This window comes from Glycine soja, chromosome 14 (assembly GCF_004193775.1).
Source record: "Glycine soja cultivar W05 chromosome 14, ASM419377v2, whole genome shotgun sequence".
NCBI lineage: Eukaryota > Viridiplantae > Streptophyta > Magnoliopsida > Fabales > Fabaceae > Glycine > Glycine soja.
In genome coordinates this window covers 47,456,543-47,475,117 of record NC_041015.1, presented here as the reverse complement: position 1 = coordinate 47,475,117, position 18,575 = coordinate 47,456,543, and the positions used below count along the sequence as shown (strand labels likewise).

The window sequence follows — 18,575 nt, the reverse complement described above, 5'->3', positions numbered from 1 at the left end:
TTATAATATTCAATGATGAATTTAAAAATAAGTTATATTTTTTAAGATCAATTTGACATTAAATTACAAAATTTATGAATCAATTTTTCATTAAATTATTTGTAGGTTAATTTATTGGACCTTTTACACATTCAATAACTAAATTTAAATTTTTTATTTTTCAAAAATTAATTTATGAGTGTCTCCTAAGGGATGAATTTGAGTATTTATAAAAGAAAACCACAAATCTAGAATTAGCAATGTACCAAAACAAATAATTCTATAATCAACAATGATAATCAGGAGGGCAGTTTGGTAAATAAATCTGACAAAGAGGTCAATTTTGGTGATCACAAGTCACAACGGAATCGCACTGAACTGCACCACACCACCTTTGCTTCTGCTTTACACAACGGTGGAAACGCCACAGACACACCACAAACCCTTTCTCTCTGTCTGAGTTTGTTTCATTTTCCCGTTATAGCTGACTTAAACGGTTCCCGCGAGGGAGAGAGAGAGAGATAGAGAGGGGGGGCACCGGGAAAAGTGCCACTATTTGTCAGTGATGCCGAATCCCGACGGTCGCCACCGCAGCCAGCACCAACAACCCCCCTCCAGGTCCCGGGCCCGGCCCTCCTCGTCAACCGCGGCCCGCCCCCCGGCCCGGGCCCGCGTGTCCCTCCGGCAGCTGCTGCGCGTGGCCTCGGTGGCGAGCGGCATCCAGTTCGGGTGGGCCCTGCAGCTGTCTCTGCTGACTCCCTACGTCCAGCAGCTGGGGATCCCCCACCAATGGGCCAGCATCATCTGGCTCTGCGGCCCGGTCTCCGGCCTCTTCGTGCAGCCCCTCGTCGGCCACATGAGCGACCGCTGCACCAGCCGCTTCGGCCGCCGCAGGCCCTTCATCCTCGTCGGCTCCGTCGCCATCGTCGTCGCCGTCCTCGTCATCGCCTTCGCCGCCGACATCGGCTGGCTCCTCGGCGACACCGACGCCTACCGCCCCGCCGCCATCACCGTCTTCATCGTTGGCTTCTGGATCCTCGACGTCGCCAACAACGTCACGCAGGGCCCCTGTCGTGCCTTGCTCGGTGATCTCACTAGTAAGCTCCGATAATTCTCTCCCTTCTCCCTCTGATTGTTGAATTTGAAATCGCTAATTGAAGTTATCTCTGTTTGCTGTGAATTGTTTATTTCGTGAATTGATTTTACGAATGCAACTGATCGAGATACCTTGTTGACTTCGTGGGTCGTGAAGTTGGTTATTTTTTTGAACTTTGACCGTTATGATCAGCGTGCGTTTTTTCTGTTGACCGGATTTGACCAAACTTTCTTCCTTGGAATTTTTACTAGATAGTACTGAATTTGGTGTTCAGTTTGAAAAGTTAGTGTTTTCGGTTTGGATTGACAAATGACAACATGATGATTTTTGTTAGGGAAAATGCAGAATGTAAAATGTAAAATGCGATGATTCAATTGTGTCGCGTGTTGAAGATTATTTGTTGTCGGGATAAGGCTGGCAGTGGCACCTAGTTTGTAGTTTGGGTTAAAATGGCAACTAAGAAGTTCAGTTGGAACAAAATTGAAGTCTTTACTCTTTCGAGGGTCATTCTACACTTTTTCTGCATTCTAGTTGTATTGAGGGGTCAGGGGGTGTTATGTTACCAACTTACCATTTTCATTCTGTGCTTTCTTGTGTTGCCAGATTTGTTTAGTGCTTCTTGCTTTGAAACACATGCTATGCCGCATGATTTTTTACTTTAATTACGGCATTGTGTTTGTTTTTCTTTGATAGATGAAGAAACTTATGTTTGTTGAAAGCTAAACTTAATCACTGAATAATCTTATGTGTACAATTAAAAGATGGAAAAGAAAATTATGTATACAGAGAAAAAAATGCATACATAAGATAATATACAGATTAGTGCTGACTGCTAAGCATTTGAAAATTGAAACCTTGGTTCTTTTATTAGTGTGGCTACAACTAGTATCTGTCTCCAATAGTTGGTTTTTCTTTTTTTCTTTTTTTAATCTTTATTCATTGCTGCATATCATACTTGAACTTAATGATTTTTTAAGATTCGATTTGGATTGAGCCTTATGTTATATAGTTAAAGGTCATTTATTTTCCAGAATTAGCTTTGTTGTCTATCTTGGTAGGTTATGAGCTGTTGTGTTGGTTTGAGTTAACATTTTTTATAAGTTTCAAATTTAAAATCTTTTGTCGCATATTCACAGTAGTGCCAAATTTGAAACAACCACCAATCTTTGGTCATATCTGTTAGATGCTATTATGGGATACGAGCCTGAGCTACTGAAACTTCTATTCCAAAAAACTGAATAAATATGATCCTATTTAAAAGGTGTCCAAGAAAATTGAATGAGAAAAATGTTGTTCACACATCTTGTAACAAGTACATGTGTACATCCAATGTAAACTTTTGCAACAGGAAAGAATAAGCTGCTACCAACTAATCAAACTAGCAGAATCTATAACATATTTTACTATTCATAATTTGATAACGAACTAACTGGAAAGTAGTTGCATTCTCCTGTGACTCATCACATGGGATGACTGATAAGGTGGGATATAACAAGCTTAGTTGAAAATAAACTCGTGCTGCACTGATTGAAAATAGGTCCACTGCCCATAAGATCTTCTGCTCGATATTTACTATTGAATACGGTTCTCAACTAAATTAAAAGGATATAGTTATTATCTTTTAATTTATCACATATGACCTAAATTGCTTTGCAAAAGTGACCTAAATGTCTGAATGTTTATGAGACATTATGCCTTTTGATGCCTCAGTAATCATATCTGTTACTTTAGACATACAAATGTTCATTTCAGAGAGAGAGAGAGGGAGGGAGAATTATGTGTGCTTTGTGTGAACTCACTCACTCATCTTATCAACCAAAAACAAAGCACAAAATGTTTTTATTATGTCTGCCTTCATTTTTATAAAATGAGTGATCAATTTGGAAAACAAACAAGACATTGATGTTCCTATTCTTTGAAATGTTAGGCAAGGATCCTCGAAGGACACGTGTTGCAAATGCTTATTACTCACTGTTTATGGCCATTGGTAACATTCTTGGCTATGCAACTGGATCATATAGTGGTTGGTACAAGATTTTTACTTTTGCCCTTTCCCCTGCTTGCACAATTAGTTGTGCAAATCTCAAGTCTGCTTTCTTTCTTGACATTGCTTTCATTGCGGTCACAACATATATCAGCATCATGGCAGCTCATGAAGTGCCTCTAAATTCAAGTGAGGCAGCCCATGCTGAAGCAGGGGCAGGGGAGTCAGGTAGTGCAGAAGAAGCTTTCATGTGGGAATTATTTGGGACATTCAAATATTTTACAACCCCTGTATGGATAATTCTGTCTGTTACTGCTCTGGCATGGATTGGGTGGTTCCCATTTACTCTCTTTGATACTGATTGGATGGGTCGAGAGATTTATGGTGGCGATCCAAATCAAGGCCTTGTTTATGATACTGGAGTTAGAATGGGAGCACTTGGTTTGTTGCTTAATTCAGTTGTTCTTGCATTAACATCATTGTTCATGGAGAGTCTATGCAGGAAGAGGGGAGCTGGTTTTGTATGGGGAATCTCAAATATCATGATGACCATTTGCTTTCTTGCAATGTTAGTAGTAACCTATGTGGCAAATAACATGGGCTATATAGGCAAAGCTTTACCACCAACTGGCATTGTGATAGCTGCATTGATTATCTTTACCATTCTTGGGTTTCCACTGGCAGTAAGTTGCCCTACTCTACTAAAAGCATATTGTTCCTTTCCTATCAACATTGAATATGTGGCTAATACATATCAGTTGCTTTAATTGATTTGCTTTGGCTGTGCAATAATCTTTAGCTCAAACTGTCTTATCTTGTATAATCTCTCTCATTTTTTGGGTGCAGTCCTTGTGACACCTTTTATTTTAGTACAACATGGTGTCAGAAATGCAAATTTGAAAATGGTTCCAAATATATAGTGAACAAATTGAAACTATATATACGGTTTGATTAATTTAATATGCTTTATATTATTTATTGCAGATCACTTATAGTGTTCCATATGCCTTAATTTCCACACATATTGAGTCATTGGGACTCGGCCAAGGTGGGCTTTTTCTATTCATTGCCTTGTGTATTCTTTCTTGAAGATGTGTCTGTAGAACTATTTATATGGATAGTTGGTACTTACAGGGTTATCAATGGGTGTCCTAAATCTGGCAATAGTGGTCCCACAGGTATTTCTTCTTTTGAACATATACGATTCTAGTCAAACTACATTTATGTATCAACCTAGTGTGAAGCATAATCTTAGTAAATTTTTATTTGAACTCAGTCTACTTTTATTATTTAATATATGTTATCCTGAATTGAATGTAATTAATGGTCCTAAGTCACTAGGCGCATTACGTGCTGCTTTATGCTGCTTGATAAGACAACAGTCCTAGGTCCTAAGAATAGCTAATATTTGAATCAAAGGGAATTTAATCAGCATGACATTTTTGTACTATCAAACTGATATAATGAAAACTTAAAGTGCATTTCTGTTTTCTCCCAAATATCACATGTCAAGAAATTGGCAGATTTTAATATGGTATACATAGATTATGAAGTCACTTGCATATAAATACTTTCTGTTAGAAACTGTTATATTTTTCATCCATTGTATTTGAATTTGAAAGAAACCCACTTGCATACAAGTGCACTTATTACCGTTGTATTTGAGATCATAAAAGTGTGATTTGATTGGATTTCCTTTACATTGAAGTGACTAGATTAATCAATTCCTTCATTTGGAACTTGTTACGAAAAAATAAATAGGAGATTACTATTTTAGACCTTGAAATTGTAGAAGACAGTCCTCTTAGTCCCAAATTATTAAAATTTCAAAATAGTTCACGAAATTGTAGACTGCCAGTCAAGTTGGTTCAGTCACCACCCTCAGTTAACTAACAGTGTCAGACATGTTGATGTAAGTGCTCTGATGGCTCCTATGTTGGTCAAGACGTGGTAAACCAATCACGTGGAATATTTTGACAATGTTTTTTGTGACATTCTGACAGTGTATGAAGTGTACAACTGTTATTTGTATATGTGGTTGCTGTGTTAGATTATCCGTTGAGCCGAGTCAGCACCTTCTCAGTTCCTGACTCAGCACCCTGTCAGAGTTAGTTTGTGCTGTCTTTCTGTTATGACAACTGGAGTCTGTAACAGTCAGTTAAGCTTAAATTCTTTAGCTTGTAGCAGAAGTATCTCACTGTATAAATAGTCGAGCCTTGTAGCTCTCTCTCTGTATCATCATTTTCATTTTTACAGATCAATAAAATTCTTTTTCTGAGTTTCGCACAATTCTTTGTGTTCACCTTCTCCCTCTTCTTCCTCCTGTTCAAAATGTCTCTGAACCCTAGAATTTGAAGAATAAAAGCTTTAAGAGGAGCAACATAGAGGTGATGATGATGATCAATGTAAGACCATCTGGACAGTCAAGAGATTACAAAAAGGCACAACTGAGAGTTGGGGTACATCTGCAAGCTCAAGGGTCAATGATTGATTAGGATCTTAGGATGCATTCTGCACATGGCTTTGTTACATTCAGTCATTCACATAACTGATCTTAAATCATAGTAGCAAAATTGTTAATTATAGCTTGTGTTTTCTTAAGAGGGCGAGCCCTGGTGCAGCGGTAAAGTTGTGCCTTGGTGACTTGTTGGTCATGGGTTCGAATCGGGAAACAGCCTCTTTGCCTATGCAAGGGTAAGGCTGCGTACAATATCCCTCCCCCATACCTTCGCATAGCGAAGAGCCTCTGGGCAATGGGGTACGAAGTTTTATAGCTTGTGTTTTCTTAGTCATTGACCCTCGAGTTTGAGGCACTCCAACTTTCACTTGTGCCTTTTGTTCTATCTTAACAATACTAATGGTCCTACATTGCCTATCATCATTTTGTTCATGTTCCTTTTGGAGCTCAAATTCTATACATTAATGTGCCACATTAAGGTGAATGTGGGCATTAGCAAGGCACTAGGGTTTGAGGGATGATTTTGAACAGAAGAAGGAAGAAGCGGAAAGGAGGTGAATGTTGCAAAAAACCATCATTAAAATGGTCATGTGATTGGGTTGCCACGTAGGAGCTAGCGAGGCACTCAATGTGCCACATCAGTGTGTCTAACGTTGTTAGTTGACTGGGGATAACCACTGGATTAACTTGACTGACGATCTTCCATTGTAGGAACTATTATGGGATTTTAATAATTTTAGGGACTAGGCCAATGTGTGCATTAGCAAGGCACTTAACGTGCCACATTAATTGACTGGGGGTGACAAAGGGACTAACTTGACTTACAATCTCCAATTTCAAGGATTATTTTGGAATTTTAATAATTTCAAGGACTAAATTGATACTGTCCTACAATTTCAAAGACTAAAATGAAGATTTAATCAAGAAATAGAATATGAAATGATTTGTTAATTATTTCTCATGTATGTAACACCTACAAGATAATATATATTTATTGTTTTAACAAATTTGCTTTATTACCCTTACTTAGAATAGGTAAAATAAAATCATTAACGAGGGAAAAATTTTCAATTTTAATTTATTTGAAACTGAAGTTGAATTTAATTCAACCAAATTTGGGTGGATTTTTACTGACACAATTTAAGCAAAAGGGTTTTAAAATCAAATCAATTCCTATTTTATAACTACACAAACAAAATTTATTTATATATCAAATCAGTTCCGATTATTTTAGTGTTCCAAACATACTGTATGTAGTTCTAAGTGAATGATGTTTTGAAGCTATTGAGTTACATGTTTATCATGTTTTAAACAGATAATAGTGTCACTGGGAAGTGGACCATGGGATCAGCTATTTGGTGGAGGAAACTCCCCAGCCTTTGCTGTGGCAGCTGTTTCAGCCCTTATCAGTGGACTCATAGCTGTGTTGGCTATTCCTCGATCTGGTGCTCAAAAGGCTCGAAGCCATGTATGAGGTATCATGTTCTGTCTGCTTTTGGCATTTATTTCTTTCGAAGGAGGATGGTGAAAATGAACAGGTAGCAAGTATTTGTATATAGTTATTTTTTATTGTATCCTTTTTTCCTGAGCAAAAATTTCAATCTCGCAATTGTTTCTAATAAATAAATGAATGCTTGAATGTACTTTACTATTATTGGTCATTGTTTAAAGCGAATGACCTGATTCTTGAGTGTTATTATTTTCTGAAGCAAAGAAAGCTTTGGGAGCAATTTTTTTTTGTGATCCTGATGAGCGAGTTGTCTGTTTAAAACAGTGAGGTTGGTTGGCTATGTAAATCATGAGACTTCAACAAGCTGTAGGAAAAGGGTGAATACTCTTGATGTCAAAGGAACGATGTAAAACACAAAATTCATATATCATTACTTTTCCAAACATCTTGGAATCTCATGTAAATATGTAAATCATAAAAGCTGTCACCAAATACTGGTTGACATTTTGTGCAATCAGTGGAGACCTTCCTCAATGTAAATTAGCTCTTCTTGTGCAAGATGTTCCTTTCGAGGCTAATTGCAAAGTAGTCGGGGCATCTTCCATGGGTTCTAAAGTTCATCTAGGGCAACATTCTTTCCCACCAAGACGAGTTGCTGCTGATTGGGAATTATTCCACATGAAAAATTCTTTTATTTTTAGGCAATTCTGGTTGTGCATTAGTGCTTCTATAATGAAGTGTTGGAATCTTATACATATGTGTGAGTTGGTTGTATTAGTGGGATGAATTTGTTAAGTGGCCAACAGTGAATATGTGAATTTTGCTGATGGAAACCTTGATGGAGACATGGCTTAATGCTCCTTATTTTGGTATAAGTTTTTTTCTTTGAAAAAGAAAATTCTTGAACGACTGGTTTGATTCATTGTGGTCATTTAATGTTTATATTTAATTTGTAGGTCTTGCTATGTAATGTCTTAAAAAGACATTGTTTGAGGAATACTCACTGTTCATTAAATTATCTTAATTACTATTTTAAGAATAAAGTATTAAATGTTTTTATGAATTTTCAAAGTTAAATGTTTTTACTTTTAATTCACAGTTTTTCCAATAATGGGTAATGGGTAATGGTTAATGAATTATATTTGAAATATTTTTATTAAAAATATAACATTTAATGTTATTCCTATGTACATAAAGGTGATTTTTTAATAATAAATAAGTTGATTCTTTAAAAAAAATTTGATTTTTTAACAATAGCCTTAACAAAATTGTTTTTAAATATTTTATTTTTATTTTTAATTCATAATCAATGGTCGGGGACGAATTCCTCAATTCGTTTTGCTACTTTTATACCATGGAACAAATTCGTGTTTCATACACTTCGCCACGATTTGCTTTCAATTATCTTTCGCACAATATCAATTACTCATACACTTCTATTCACACACACGCTACGTACATTAGCTCGTATCATTTCGATTGACTTCACAAATCTATTTATAATCAACTGATGAATTCGTGACAGTAATTATTATTAATTATAAATAGTTAAGTGGTTGATTATAAGCCAAAACTAGATAAATTAATTTGATAACTGACTAATAAAATGATTATTTTTTTTTATTCGTAAGAATCAAACATAACGTTAGAGATTTACAATAAAGTGACGACATGTATGAACATGTGAGAAGAGTATTATTCACCATTTTCGTCAGTTATGCCCATCAAAATTAAAGTTTTATTTTGTCCTGATATGTGATTTGGTGTATACGAAAGATGCATACGTCTTGGTAAATGATTATTACTCAAGGTGCCATGTGGGGGAATTTAACTTTGTTATCTCCGCAGTAACTCCATTAAACCAAAAGCAAAGGATGTGATTTGATTCGTGGGGAGAGAGGAGATGAATTTGGTAGTTGGATCTATTACATGGAAAAAAAGCTTTGGTTGGATGGATACAATACAAGTGTGGAACCTGTTCGATCTTCTAGAGAAGCATAACCATGTCAAAATTTATAATTGATTTGTCATGTCACTCTTTTTCCTGAAGCTTGCATTGTAGTATTCAGTTTGTCATATCTATAAAATTTGAGCTATATTCCTCTACTTTTTTAATCAGCTTGAGAGTAATATTTTTATGTGTTTTTCTTATAATTTTTGTTATCTCTGTCAAAATTAATATTTGATTTTTCTTGTCACCCTTCTTCCTGAAGCTTGCATTTGTAGTATTCTTTTTGTCATATCTATAAAATTTGAGCTATATTCGTCTACTTTTTTAATCAGCTTGATAGTATTATTCTCATGTGTTCTTTTTAGAATATTTTTTATAATTTTTTTTATCTCTGCCTATTATATTATTAATTTTATTTTTTACTTCTCTCCCTCTCTCTTTTTATCTCGATCTCTTAATTATGCACACAATTGTAGAAATAGAATTTCTGAAAAAAAAAAATACCATGTATAATCTCTGCCAAGCCAAAACCTGTCTTAAGATGTCTTTTAAATTGATGACAGTTCATTTGTATGCCATAATCACATGATCCTAAAATTGGGTCTCTTTCATTAAACCCCTTAGTTGGAGGGAATTAGGCACTGTCCTTGCCCAATCACGATGCCAAATTCGAATTTGGATTCCAAATCATGTTCATCCTTTGGATGACACCGGTTGTTATTTTCCCATCTTCAGTCCTGATTCTGTGTGGATGGTACATAAAAACTAGTTGAAATTGAATATATAATTTTATTGCTACATAAAAATTTTGGGAAAATTTCATGCTTAACCTTGGAAATTTACATTTACTTTACCTACTCAAACACGCTACCTTGGAAATAGGAGGAATTAAACACCACATGTTGAAGCTAAAATCTAAAGTTTTAAAAAAGTCACGTAAATTGTAATTATTCCTATATAGAGAGGTGAGTTAAAAGTTTCATATAATAGATAATCGTGGATGAAAAAAGAATATGTTGAAGTCCCATAATAATTAAAAATAATATTAAGATTGATTATATAATTAGAAATAATTCTCACTTTATAAATCGGGTTTGTAGGATAGTCATTGGTAAAAGGAGAATATATTAAAATTTCATATGGATTAAAATAATATCGAAATAGAATATATAAATGAGGAATAATCCTCAACCTACAAGTTAAATTTATAGAATTTGAGATATTTTTTTAATTATATATCGTTCTACTTGTTAATTTATTTTTTTTAAAAAAACTTAATCATTTTTAACTAATGTGAAATTTTATGTTCACATTTAAACTCCAATGTAAGATAATCAAAACATATATAACCACTATTGGATACATAAAAGATATTATTTTTAGCAAGTCAACCCCCCAAAAAAAAGCAAAGTAGTTGAAGTTTTCGCGAAGTAAATGTCCATAGGGGAGAAAGTGAATGATAAATCCCCAGCAACTTGGGAGAATCCATCATAGCTTCTGCATGCATCTATATCATATTTAAGTCATGGTAGAGGCATGTGTAAAGTGTAATTAACACCCTCTTAGTGCATGTGCGTAGTACTTGACCCGTGACGGTTATAGTGAGGTTGTGCCTAAAGGAGGCACCTAATAAGGCCATGGCATAGAAGCTGAAAAATTAAGAAATGTCGTGTTGCTTGCTGCCAGTGAGAAATTCGTTTAATTATTAAAAGTGGGGATGGTGGGGTTTGTAGTTTTTTGTTTACTTTTATTAATATGGTTGCACCAAGCAATTAATTTGGTTGCTTGGTGTCACGTCCCTTACCATCAATGCCAAACTTTTTTACTGTGTATCGCGTCGCCCGGAATCAAAATGGGGACACTCAGATCTAATGGGAAAATAGGTCCACACTATTTCCTAAATAGGGGCTAGCCTGCATGTGCTAATCAACAATTTTACCATTTTCAGGGACTAAGCACCAAAAGTGTGTTTGTAGAGTAACCAAATAATAACTAGCTAGCTAGCTAGCTAGTACTTAGTTGCCCATGATGGACCAAACTCACCACCTTGGGTGTTCTAAAACGCACCAGTACACAAAATGTTTTGGTTAATGATGATTGAGCATAGGTGTTTCTGTTGCACCATCAATTCATTAACTTGGGCATGATTATTCTATCTTAATTAATAGTCTCAAGTTTGTTCGAATTTTAAATATATAACTATGTTAAATACTTAAAAAATGTTTGGATTGATGTCTTATAACCTTGAGATATATGAGACATGTGTGATTTTGAATGTTAACAATAGTTGTTTCTACACCAATCGATAAATTTTGATGTGAATTTTATCAAAAACATGGTCTTTGAACGTCGAACCAAGAACAGACTTAAAGGTTTGTCACTTAGGATGATCCTAATTGTCTATAGTAAGATTATCTTATGTGAAATATACTTATGATCTATATCAACATTGGTGCTTGTGTTGCTTGTAGGCTACATAATGCATTTTTCAATTTTTCACAAGTATGTTTCTTCTGAAGTAATCATATTCTAAATACGGTTGATTATTAAATAATATTCAAATCTTAATTTATCTTGTTATAAGATATTAATTCTTTATGCTGGACCTAATTCTGTTGGTGTCTTGTACAATGCTAATGCTATCCTATACAACACATAGACTCGTGACCTTTGTGATACAGATTAAATGGATGTTGTGATTTGAGCAAATTCTCTCTCTTAATGTTTCAAAATTCCCATCTGTCTCTCCTCCTTATGGCCGTCCACCATCGTTCCCCGTTAGCACCACTAGTGTACCATCCATTCCATATTCATATTTATAGATATAATCATATATATAAATGAAGATAACCTTTATAAAACGGACAGTGGGAAAAAAAGGTGCATTATAAAATCCTCTAAGCCACAACTGAAACCTAAATACAGGACAAAGCAACTTGTCATTGGTACGAGTGCCCGGTAAAAGACCCTATATCGCTAACTATATAATATAATTGATTAGACATCTTATATTAAAGATTTCATTTCTCCTCTATTGGTTAACACACATAAATTACTCACATTACAACTCTTATATAACTTGATAAACATAGTGTACTCATTCATTGCCCCAATCAGTTTGCCTGCTCGTGATTGAACATTCAACGAGCAATAATATGAAGAGCAATAGAGCAAGAGGCGTAGAAACTGTGGGGGCCTAAACTTAGATATGTTTTATGGTGAAGTCTAGACCACATATTTTTTTTGGTATCGGAAATAATCATGTTTGAATTAAATAAAATTATTATAGATGAAAAAAATTATAGTTTAAAAATTTAATATAATTACATATTCAAAACTCAAATTCAAAGACTAATTATTAAAATAATCTCGTACTAATTAATCCATATATTTAATGATGCTTTATGTTATGGAAAAGTTGCAATCTCTACAATTTGGGAAAGTAGTCATCAAGGGAATGTTTTGGTCTTTCGGGGTTTCAGATATGGTTCTATCCACACTAGACAGCTGCAGTTGTGTTCGGAATGGGGTTTTATGACATTGGTTGGGAAAGAATGCAACATGAAAGGCTTGGCTGCCTCAAAGAACATGCAAAGATAGACATTTTACCTTCCAAATCAGAAGCTACATTCCAAAACAAAGCAAACAATGTAGCATTTTGCTGTATATTTTTTTCTTTTTAAATATAGTACAAGAGCAATGCTAAATTATATGATTGCTTTTTGACACCTTATTTTTACGGCAGTATTTTATTTGATAAATTTCATGTGGCTCCCAAACTTGTTCACTTTCATGGATCCACGTTTCAGGGAAGATCAATCTAGTTTTATGGTAGTGAGGTAAACCATGAAAGTAATAAAGACTTGTGTTGATTAATGGCATATATATAAGGTTGAGGATGTGGTAAAGCAACCAAAATAAACTATGTTTTAGGTTCCACTTTTATACATTCAATGGCTATTAGTAAGTTCACTATTATTATAGAAGTCCAACGTATAGTAAGTAATTAAACCGAAAACAATATTTTGATATATTGAGATGTGGTCTTGATTTTATTTTTAAACTGAGTATTAAAAAATATTAATAAAAAATTAATGTTCTAATAAAAAGATTAAATCAAATAAAAAATATTTTTTTAATATATGCATTACTTATAAGATACCATGAAATACCTGTAATAACTTCTATTGCTGAAAAAAGTTTTTAAATAAAAATTGTTTAAATTTCATCTTAAATCAACAATATTGTAAGATAGATTAAGTGGGTTAGAGATGTTTTTTTGTTGAGGCTAAAATGTGAAAAATACTTAATTATAAAGTTTTGATAAATGATTTAACGACTCAAAAGAATAGAAAATTAATTAATTGAGGATTAGTAACTTACTTATTATATTAAGTTTCTCTAATAGCTTTATCTAAGGCTCTAAAACTTTGGGACATCACCCTAGAGTTATACACACAGGAATAAAAAATGCTTGCATATGATTTTCATTTATATGAAAAAGGCATACAATGAAATCTCAAGAGAGATTTTGTGGCTAGAAAACCCTAGATTTAAAAGAAGAGCTTACTGCTTTAATTCATAATTGAGCAATCAAATATATTGTAAGAAGGGGTCATGATTTGTGTGAGAATACAACGTGTGGTCATTTAAGATTTTCTTATAACTATAAATCAACATAAATATATAGTGTATATGTTTGAAGGTGAGATTTTGAATGAAAAGGGAAGGAGAAACTGGTAAATTTTCATTTTTAATGAATATTTTAATTCAACTTTTATATATATATTTACCTCAGTATTAATTGGATGTGCTTACCTAGCACATCCAAGAGTCTGTGTTATGATCAATATATGTTTCTTGAAGATGATATAATTTTAGTTAGAAGATTTGAGAGGAAATGTGAAGTGAAGACAAGTTATATAATATATAAGTAGAGATGAGATAATTTATAGAATGTAAGTTTAATTAGTTCACATCGATCCTTACTTAGAAGTAAAATTTGGAGATCATGACTAATATACAAAACAATGAAGAAAAGGAGAATAATATTAACCACAAGATTCGGGGATAGGGTGGATGAAAAGGAGGAGTGCATTGAGTCTTATATGTGACATAAAAGTACCGGTATTATTTATAGAAATATTTTACCACACAATCGTAAAACTTGTGATGTTGTATACAAGCTTTGCACAGTAAAAAGGTAACGACAAAATAAGCTCATTTAAAAATTATAAGAATGTTGTGTTAGATGAGTGAATGTACTAAGCAAGAGGGGATATGTGTGTAGGAAGACCATAAAAGTCAGGACAATATCGATTGTAAAAAATAAAAATGGTAGAATCTTATTTTAAGTGGTTTAGACATGTGTGTAGAAAGATCATAAATTAGATAAGATAAAAGGTAGTCCAATCACTTAAGGAAGAGAGAGACAAATAAAAAACTACAAGTGAAATTCTTAAAAATGAATTCGAAGTCAATAATGATAATAATATAAGAGTAAATAGATACTTGAAAGATATTTTAAAATATTATTTAATCAGAAATTAGTATATATAATAAGTATGATGACTATTACAATAGTCATATTAAAAGTTATATTTATTATAAAAATTAAACTAATAATAATAATAATATATGATAGGTTATCAAATAAAATAATATATTTAATTAATTAAGTTATCATCTTGTTTGAAAAGCTTAACTATGATAACGATTAAGTTAACAACTACTGAAAAATTAAACATTTTATTAATTAAGTGACAATACACGATATGATAATAATATTAATTAAAAGAAAAGAGTTGCAGTTAATAAAAATGAAAAACTACTACTACTTTAAGTCTATAACCTATGGTTTAATTTCATATATGCAAGAGAATTGACTTCTCCATTACTTCCACTAACCAAATTTCAGGATAAAATTCTTTATTTTTCCATTCACGACAACCCAAAAACATGGTGTTTTAAATTGAAAAGGTTATCCATTTCCATTAACAAGGAAGATACTTAAAACCACTATTTAGTGCCATCATTATCGAACCCAAACTTGTCGTCGTTTTGACGGCTAAAAAAAATCATTAAAGCGAATAAAGGTATTTCATTCTCTTCTTTTTTTCCTTGAGTTTCACCATCCTATAGATAGCTATGAACTCATTTTCTTTCCACACTCAAAGGTAAAGAAAGACTTATCAGCCTATAATTCTTCAGATGCCATATACTCCCAATTGTTTTTCACTTTTTAGTAAACAAATTTTGGATATCACGTACACTTACATAGGGATAGAAATTAGAAAGTGAACAAGGTCGGTTACCGTGCACCTCCACAAGCATTTTCTTTCCTTCAAGTTTGATCTTTCTTTGACATTCCTTTTAAACTTCTTAAAAAATAAATATAAACCTTTTTTATTAATATGATATTTTTATTTTGAGATGCTACATATATTCTTAACAAACAATCATATTTGAATTAGATAAAATAAAAATACTATAAATAACAATTTTTTTCATATAAATCTTTTAATTTAATTGTATATGTAAAATTTAAAATTGAGATCATTAAATTTAAATTATATAATATTATCTGGGTGAATATTTCTAGATTAAGAATCAAGAAGGATTAATCCTTTAAGATATTAAAATCGAAAATCGAAGTACATGACATTTTTAACATGTGTTTTTATATGTACAGGGTTGAGATTGATTTTTTTTTATCACATATTTAAGGGTGTCAATTCAAGACACGTTTCAAAAGGGCCCCTCAAGAATAAACCCCCCTCCTTCCCCTTCATCCCATTCTCCCCACATACAAATACAAACCTTGCTACTCTCCCTCAAACAAACTACACGCTCACTGGCCTAAGCCAGAAACAAGAGAAGAGTAGCAGGGGATCATATCATATATTTTCCTACCTTTGTCATATAAACATACACAATCTCTTTTAACTCTTGTTTTTATAATATCCACATCATAAGAGTTAACAGCTAGTCATGTGTAATCCCAAGCCATCTTCAGCATCTCCATTTCGGAGTCCCACAAAATCCCACCCCAAAGTTGTGTACCCTTCCCCTGAATCTGATGATCATGTTCAAGATGAATTGCACAGATGGCCTACTCTTAGTGAGGTAATGAAACAGAATCTAATCAATACAAGAAAAAACCAAGTACTACTAACATATATACGTATTATTTTATTTTAATATGAAAGTAAATTAAATAAAGTAACAAGTTACTAATACTACCCCCTCTATAGTGACATGATAAACAAACAACAATGCCAGTTTTTATGATTCTAATTAAATACCATTAATATTAACTACTATTCGTTATTCAATTTGTCTTTTTTTTTTTTTGTTTGTTTTTCTGCATTGATTCATTCAGGCCATAGCAGAAATGAAGGCAATAGGGAGAATATCAGGGCCAACAGCCATCACTGGATTAATCCTATATTCAAGAGCTATGATCTCTATGATTTTCCTTGGCTATCTTGGTGAGATGGAACTAGCTGGAGGGTCTCTCTCCATTGGTTTTGCTAACATCACTGGCTACTCTGTGATCTCTGGATTAGCCATGGGGATGGAACCAATTTGTGGACAAGCATATGGAGCAAAGCAATGGAAGATACTTGGCTTGACACTTCAGAGAACCGTTCTCCTTCTACTCTCAACCTCTATCCCCATCTCATTCATGTGGCTCAACATGATGAGAATCCTCTTGTGGTCAGGCCAAGACCAAGAAATAGCATCAGTGGCACAAACCTTCATCACTTTCTCCATACCTGATCTTTTCTTGCTCTCACTCCTCCACCCTATAAGAATCTACCTCAGGACTCAAAGCATCACATTGCCACTTACATATTGCTCAGCCATCTCAGTTCTGCTCCACGTGCCTTTGAATTTCCTCCTTGTGGTTCACCTCAAGATGGGAATTGCTGGGGTGGCCACAGCAATGGTGCTAACCAACCTCAACCTCATTCTTCTTATATCCTCCTTTGTGTACTTTTCTGGTGCATACAAGGCCTCATGGGTTCCCCCTAGTGTGGACTGCATCAAAGGGTGGTCCTCATTGCTATCACTTGCAATTCCAACTTGTGTCTCAGTTTGTCTTGAGTGGTGGTGGTATGAGTTCATGATAATGCTGTGTGGCCTTTTGGTAAGCCCGAAAGCAACCATTGCTTCAATGGGGATCCTCATCCAAACAACATCTTTGGTCTATGTGTTCCCATCATCACTCAGCCTTGGTGTTTCCACAAGGGTAGGGAATGAGTTGGGTGCAAACAATCCTAGAAAGGCAAGAGTGTCCATGATAGTGTCACTCTTTTGTGCTGTGGCTTTAGGCCTTGCAGCCATGCTTTTCACCACCTTGATGAGGCACCAATGGGGGAGATTCTTCACCAATGACCATGAGATTTTGGAAATCACGTCACTGGTGCTGCCAATTGCTGGCCTTTGTGAGCTTGGGAATTGCCCTCAGACCACAGGCTGTGGAGTCCTGAGGGGCAGTGCAAGACCAACCATTGGTGCCAACATCAATTTGGGCTCATTTTATTTGGTGGGTATGCCAGTGGCTATCCTTCTGGGCTTTGTGGCCAAAATGGGGTTTGCAGGGCTCTGGCTTGGGTTGCTTGCAGCCCAAGCCTCATGTGCCGGCCTCATGCTCTATGTTCTTTGCACAACAGATTGGAATGTGCAAGTGGAAAGAGCCAAGGAACTCACAAAAAATTCAACAACAACAACTACTACTACCACCACTTCTGGTTCTGTTGCTCCTGATTCTTCTAACTCTAAATTGTTACCTACACTCACCAAAAAAGAAGCTAACATGAACAAGAATGAACATGCTTGTCTTGAGGAGATAGTAATTACTAGTGGTGGTGGTGATGAGCTTACCAAGATATCTTCACATGAAACAGATCCACTGATCATTCCAACTACCAAACATACTCATGTTTAGTTAAGTTAACCAGAGTGTTTTTTTTTTTTTGGCACCCTACCCATTTTTTTTTTACCTTCATTTATTGGATTGTTCTGTAGGATAAAATTGCCCCTCCTTTTTTTTGTCTTGTTTCTTCAGGTTGTATTATTAATACCCCATCTTTTTCTTTTCTTTTCTTTTGTTTCTTCAGGTTGTATTAGTAATAATTGCAATTGAGAAAAAAAGAATGTTTTTTTTTTCCTTCTTCTAATTACTTCCTCATAAAGACATTCATAGAACGAGGTTGGAGAGAGAGGGCAAAAGGGATTTCTACCTGACTTTGGTACTGATCCCATTCCATAAAAAGCCAAACGAACTAAAAACGGAAAAATAACCTCTTATACCATTAACAACACTAGGCCTAACAACCCACTGTAAGTAAATTCTCTGAGGTCTGAGCATCCTGTTCTTATTTTTCTATCCTCTTTTACAACAATAAACCAAATGAAATGATGTTATATTTGAGCTATGCAGCAAAAAAACTTGTATCCTAATCTCTCGCAGTTCTATAATGTGTGTGAAAAACGTTATATTTATTAAAATGCTAACTTTCTGCGGTTATAATTAAAAAAAAAGGCATTTATTTTGATGTGCTGCAAGAATATCTCCCATCAATAGTTAGAATTAATCCTTTAGTTAGAACTAATCCTTTTAGAGAGGCAAGAAATCATGATAGAGGGTTT

At 34.3% G+C, this 18,575-nt stretch overlaps 2 protein-coding genes across 4 annotated transcripts; both read left to right on the top strand.

The window, feature by feature from the left end:
* Positions 1-324: 324 nt before the first annotated feature.
* On the top strand, positions 325-7,889 carry LOC114385095 (sucrose transport protein SUC4-like). Of its 3 annotated transcripts, none has more exons than XR_003660839.1 (6): positions 325-1,076; positions 3,003-3,742; positions 4,044-4,107; positions 4,194-4,237; positions 6,833-7,055; positions 7,292-7,889. XR_003660839.1 is itself a non-coding variant. In XM_028345070.1 (6 exons), the coding sequence occupies exons 1-5, from the start codon at positions 545-547 to the stop codon at positions 6,989-6,991; spliced, it is 1,539 nt and encodes a 512-aa protein (XP_028200871.1). In that variant the 5' UTR covers positions 325-544; the 3' UTR covers position 6,992; positions 7,292-7,889. The 3 variants fall into 3 exon arrangements, 1 of the variants encoding a protein (XP_028200871.1); XR_003660840.1 differs by having other exon boundaries at positions 6,833-7,058; XM_028345070.1 differs by having other exon boundaries at positions 6,833-6,992.
* A 7,863-nt stretch (positions 7,890-15,752) lies between these two features.
* On the top strand, positions 15,753-18,070 carry LOC114384647 (protein DETOXIFICATION 48-like). The gene is made up of 2 exons (XM_028344356.1): positions 15,753-16,043; positions 16,300-18,070. The coding sequence occupies exons 1-2, from the start codon at positions 15,909-15,911 to the stop codon at positions 17,869-17,871; spliced, it is 1,707 nt and encodes a 568-aa protein (XP_028200157.1). The 5' UTR covers positions 15,753-15,908; the 3' UTR covers positions 17,872-18,070.
* Positions 18,071-18,575: the final 505 nt, after the last annotated feature.

What these genes read in the sequence shown, in the direction of transcription:
- LOC114385095 (XM_028345070.1), top strand. Translation starts at nt 545, where the DNA reads ATGCCGAATCCCGACGGTCGCCACCGCAGCCAGCACCAACAACCCCCC. An exon ending in CTTGCTCGGTGATCTCACTA is followed by an intron (nt 1,077 to 3,002) that starts GTAAGCTCCGAT and finishes TTGAAATGTTAG; the next exon opens with GCAAGGATCCTCGAAGGACA. An exon ending in TTCTTGGGTTTCCACTGGCA is followed by an intron (nt 3,743 to 4,043) that starts GTAAGTTGCCCT and finishes TATTTATTGCAG; the next exon opens with ATCACTTATAGTGTTCCATA.
- LOC114384647 (XM_028344356.1), top strand. Translation starts at nt 15,909, where the DNA reads ATGTGTAATCCCAAGCCATCTTCAGCATCTCCATTTCGGAGTCCCACA. An exon ending in GATGGCCTACTCTTAGTGAG is followed by an intron (nt 16,044 to 16,299) that starts GTAATGAAACAG and finishes TGATTCATTCAG; the next exon opens with GCCATAGCAGAAATGAAGGC.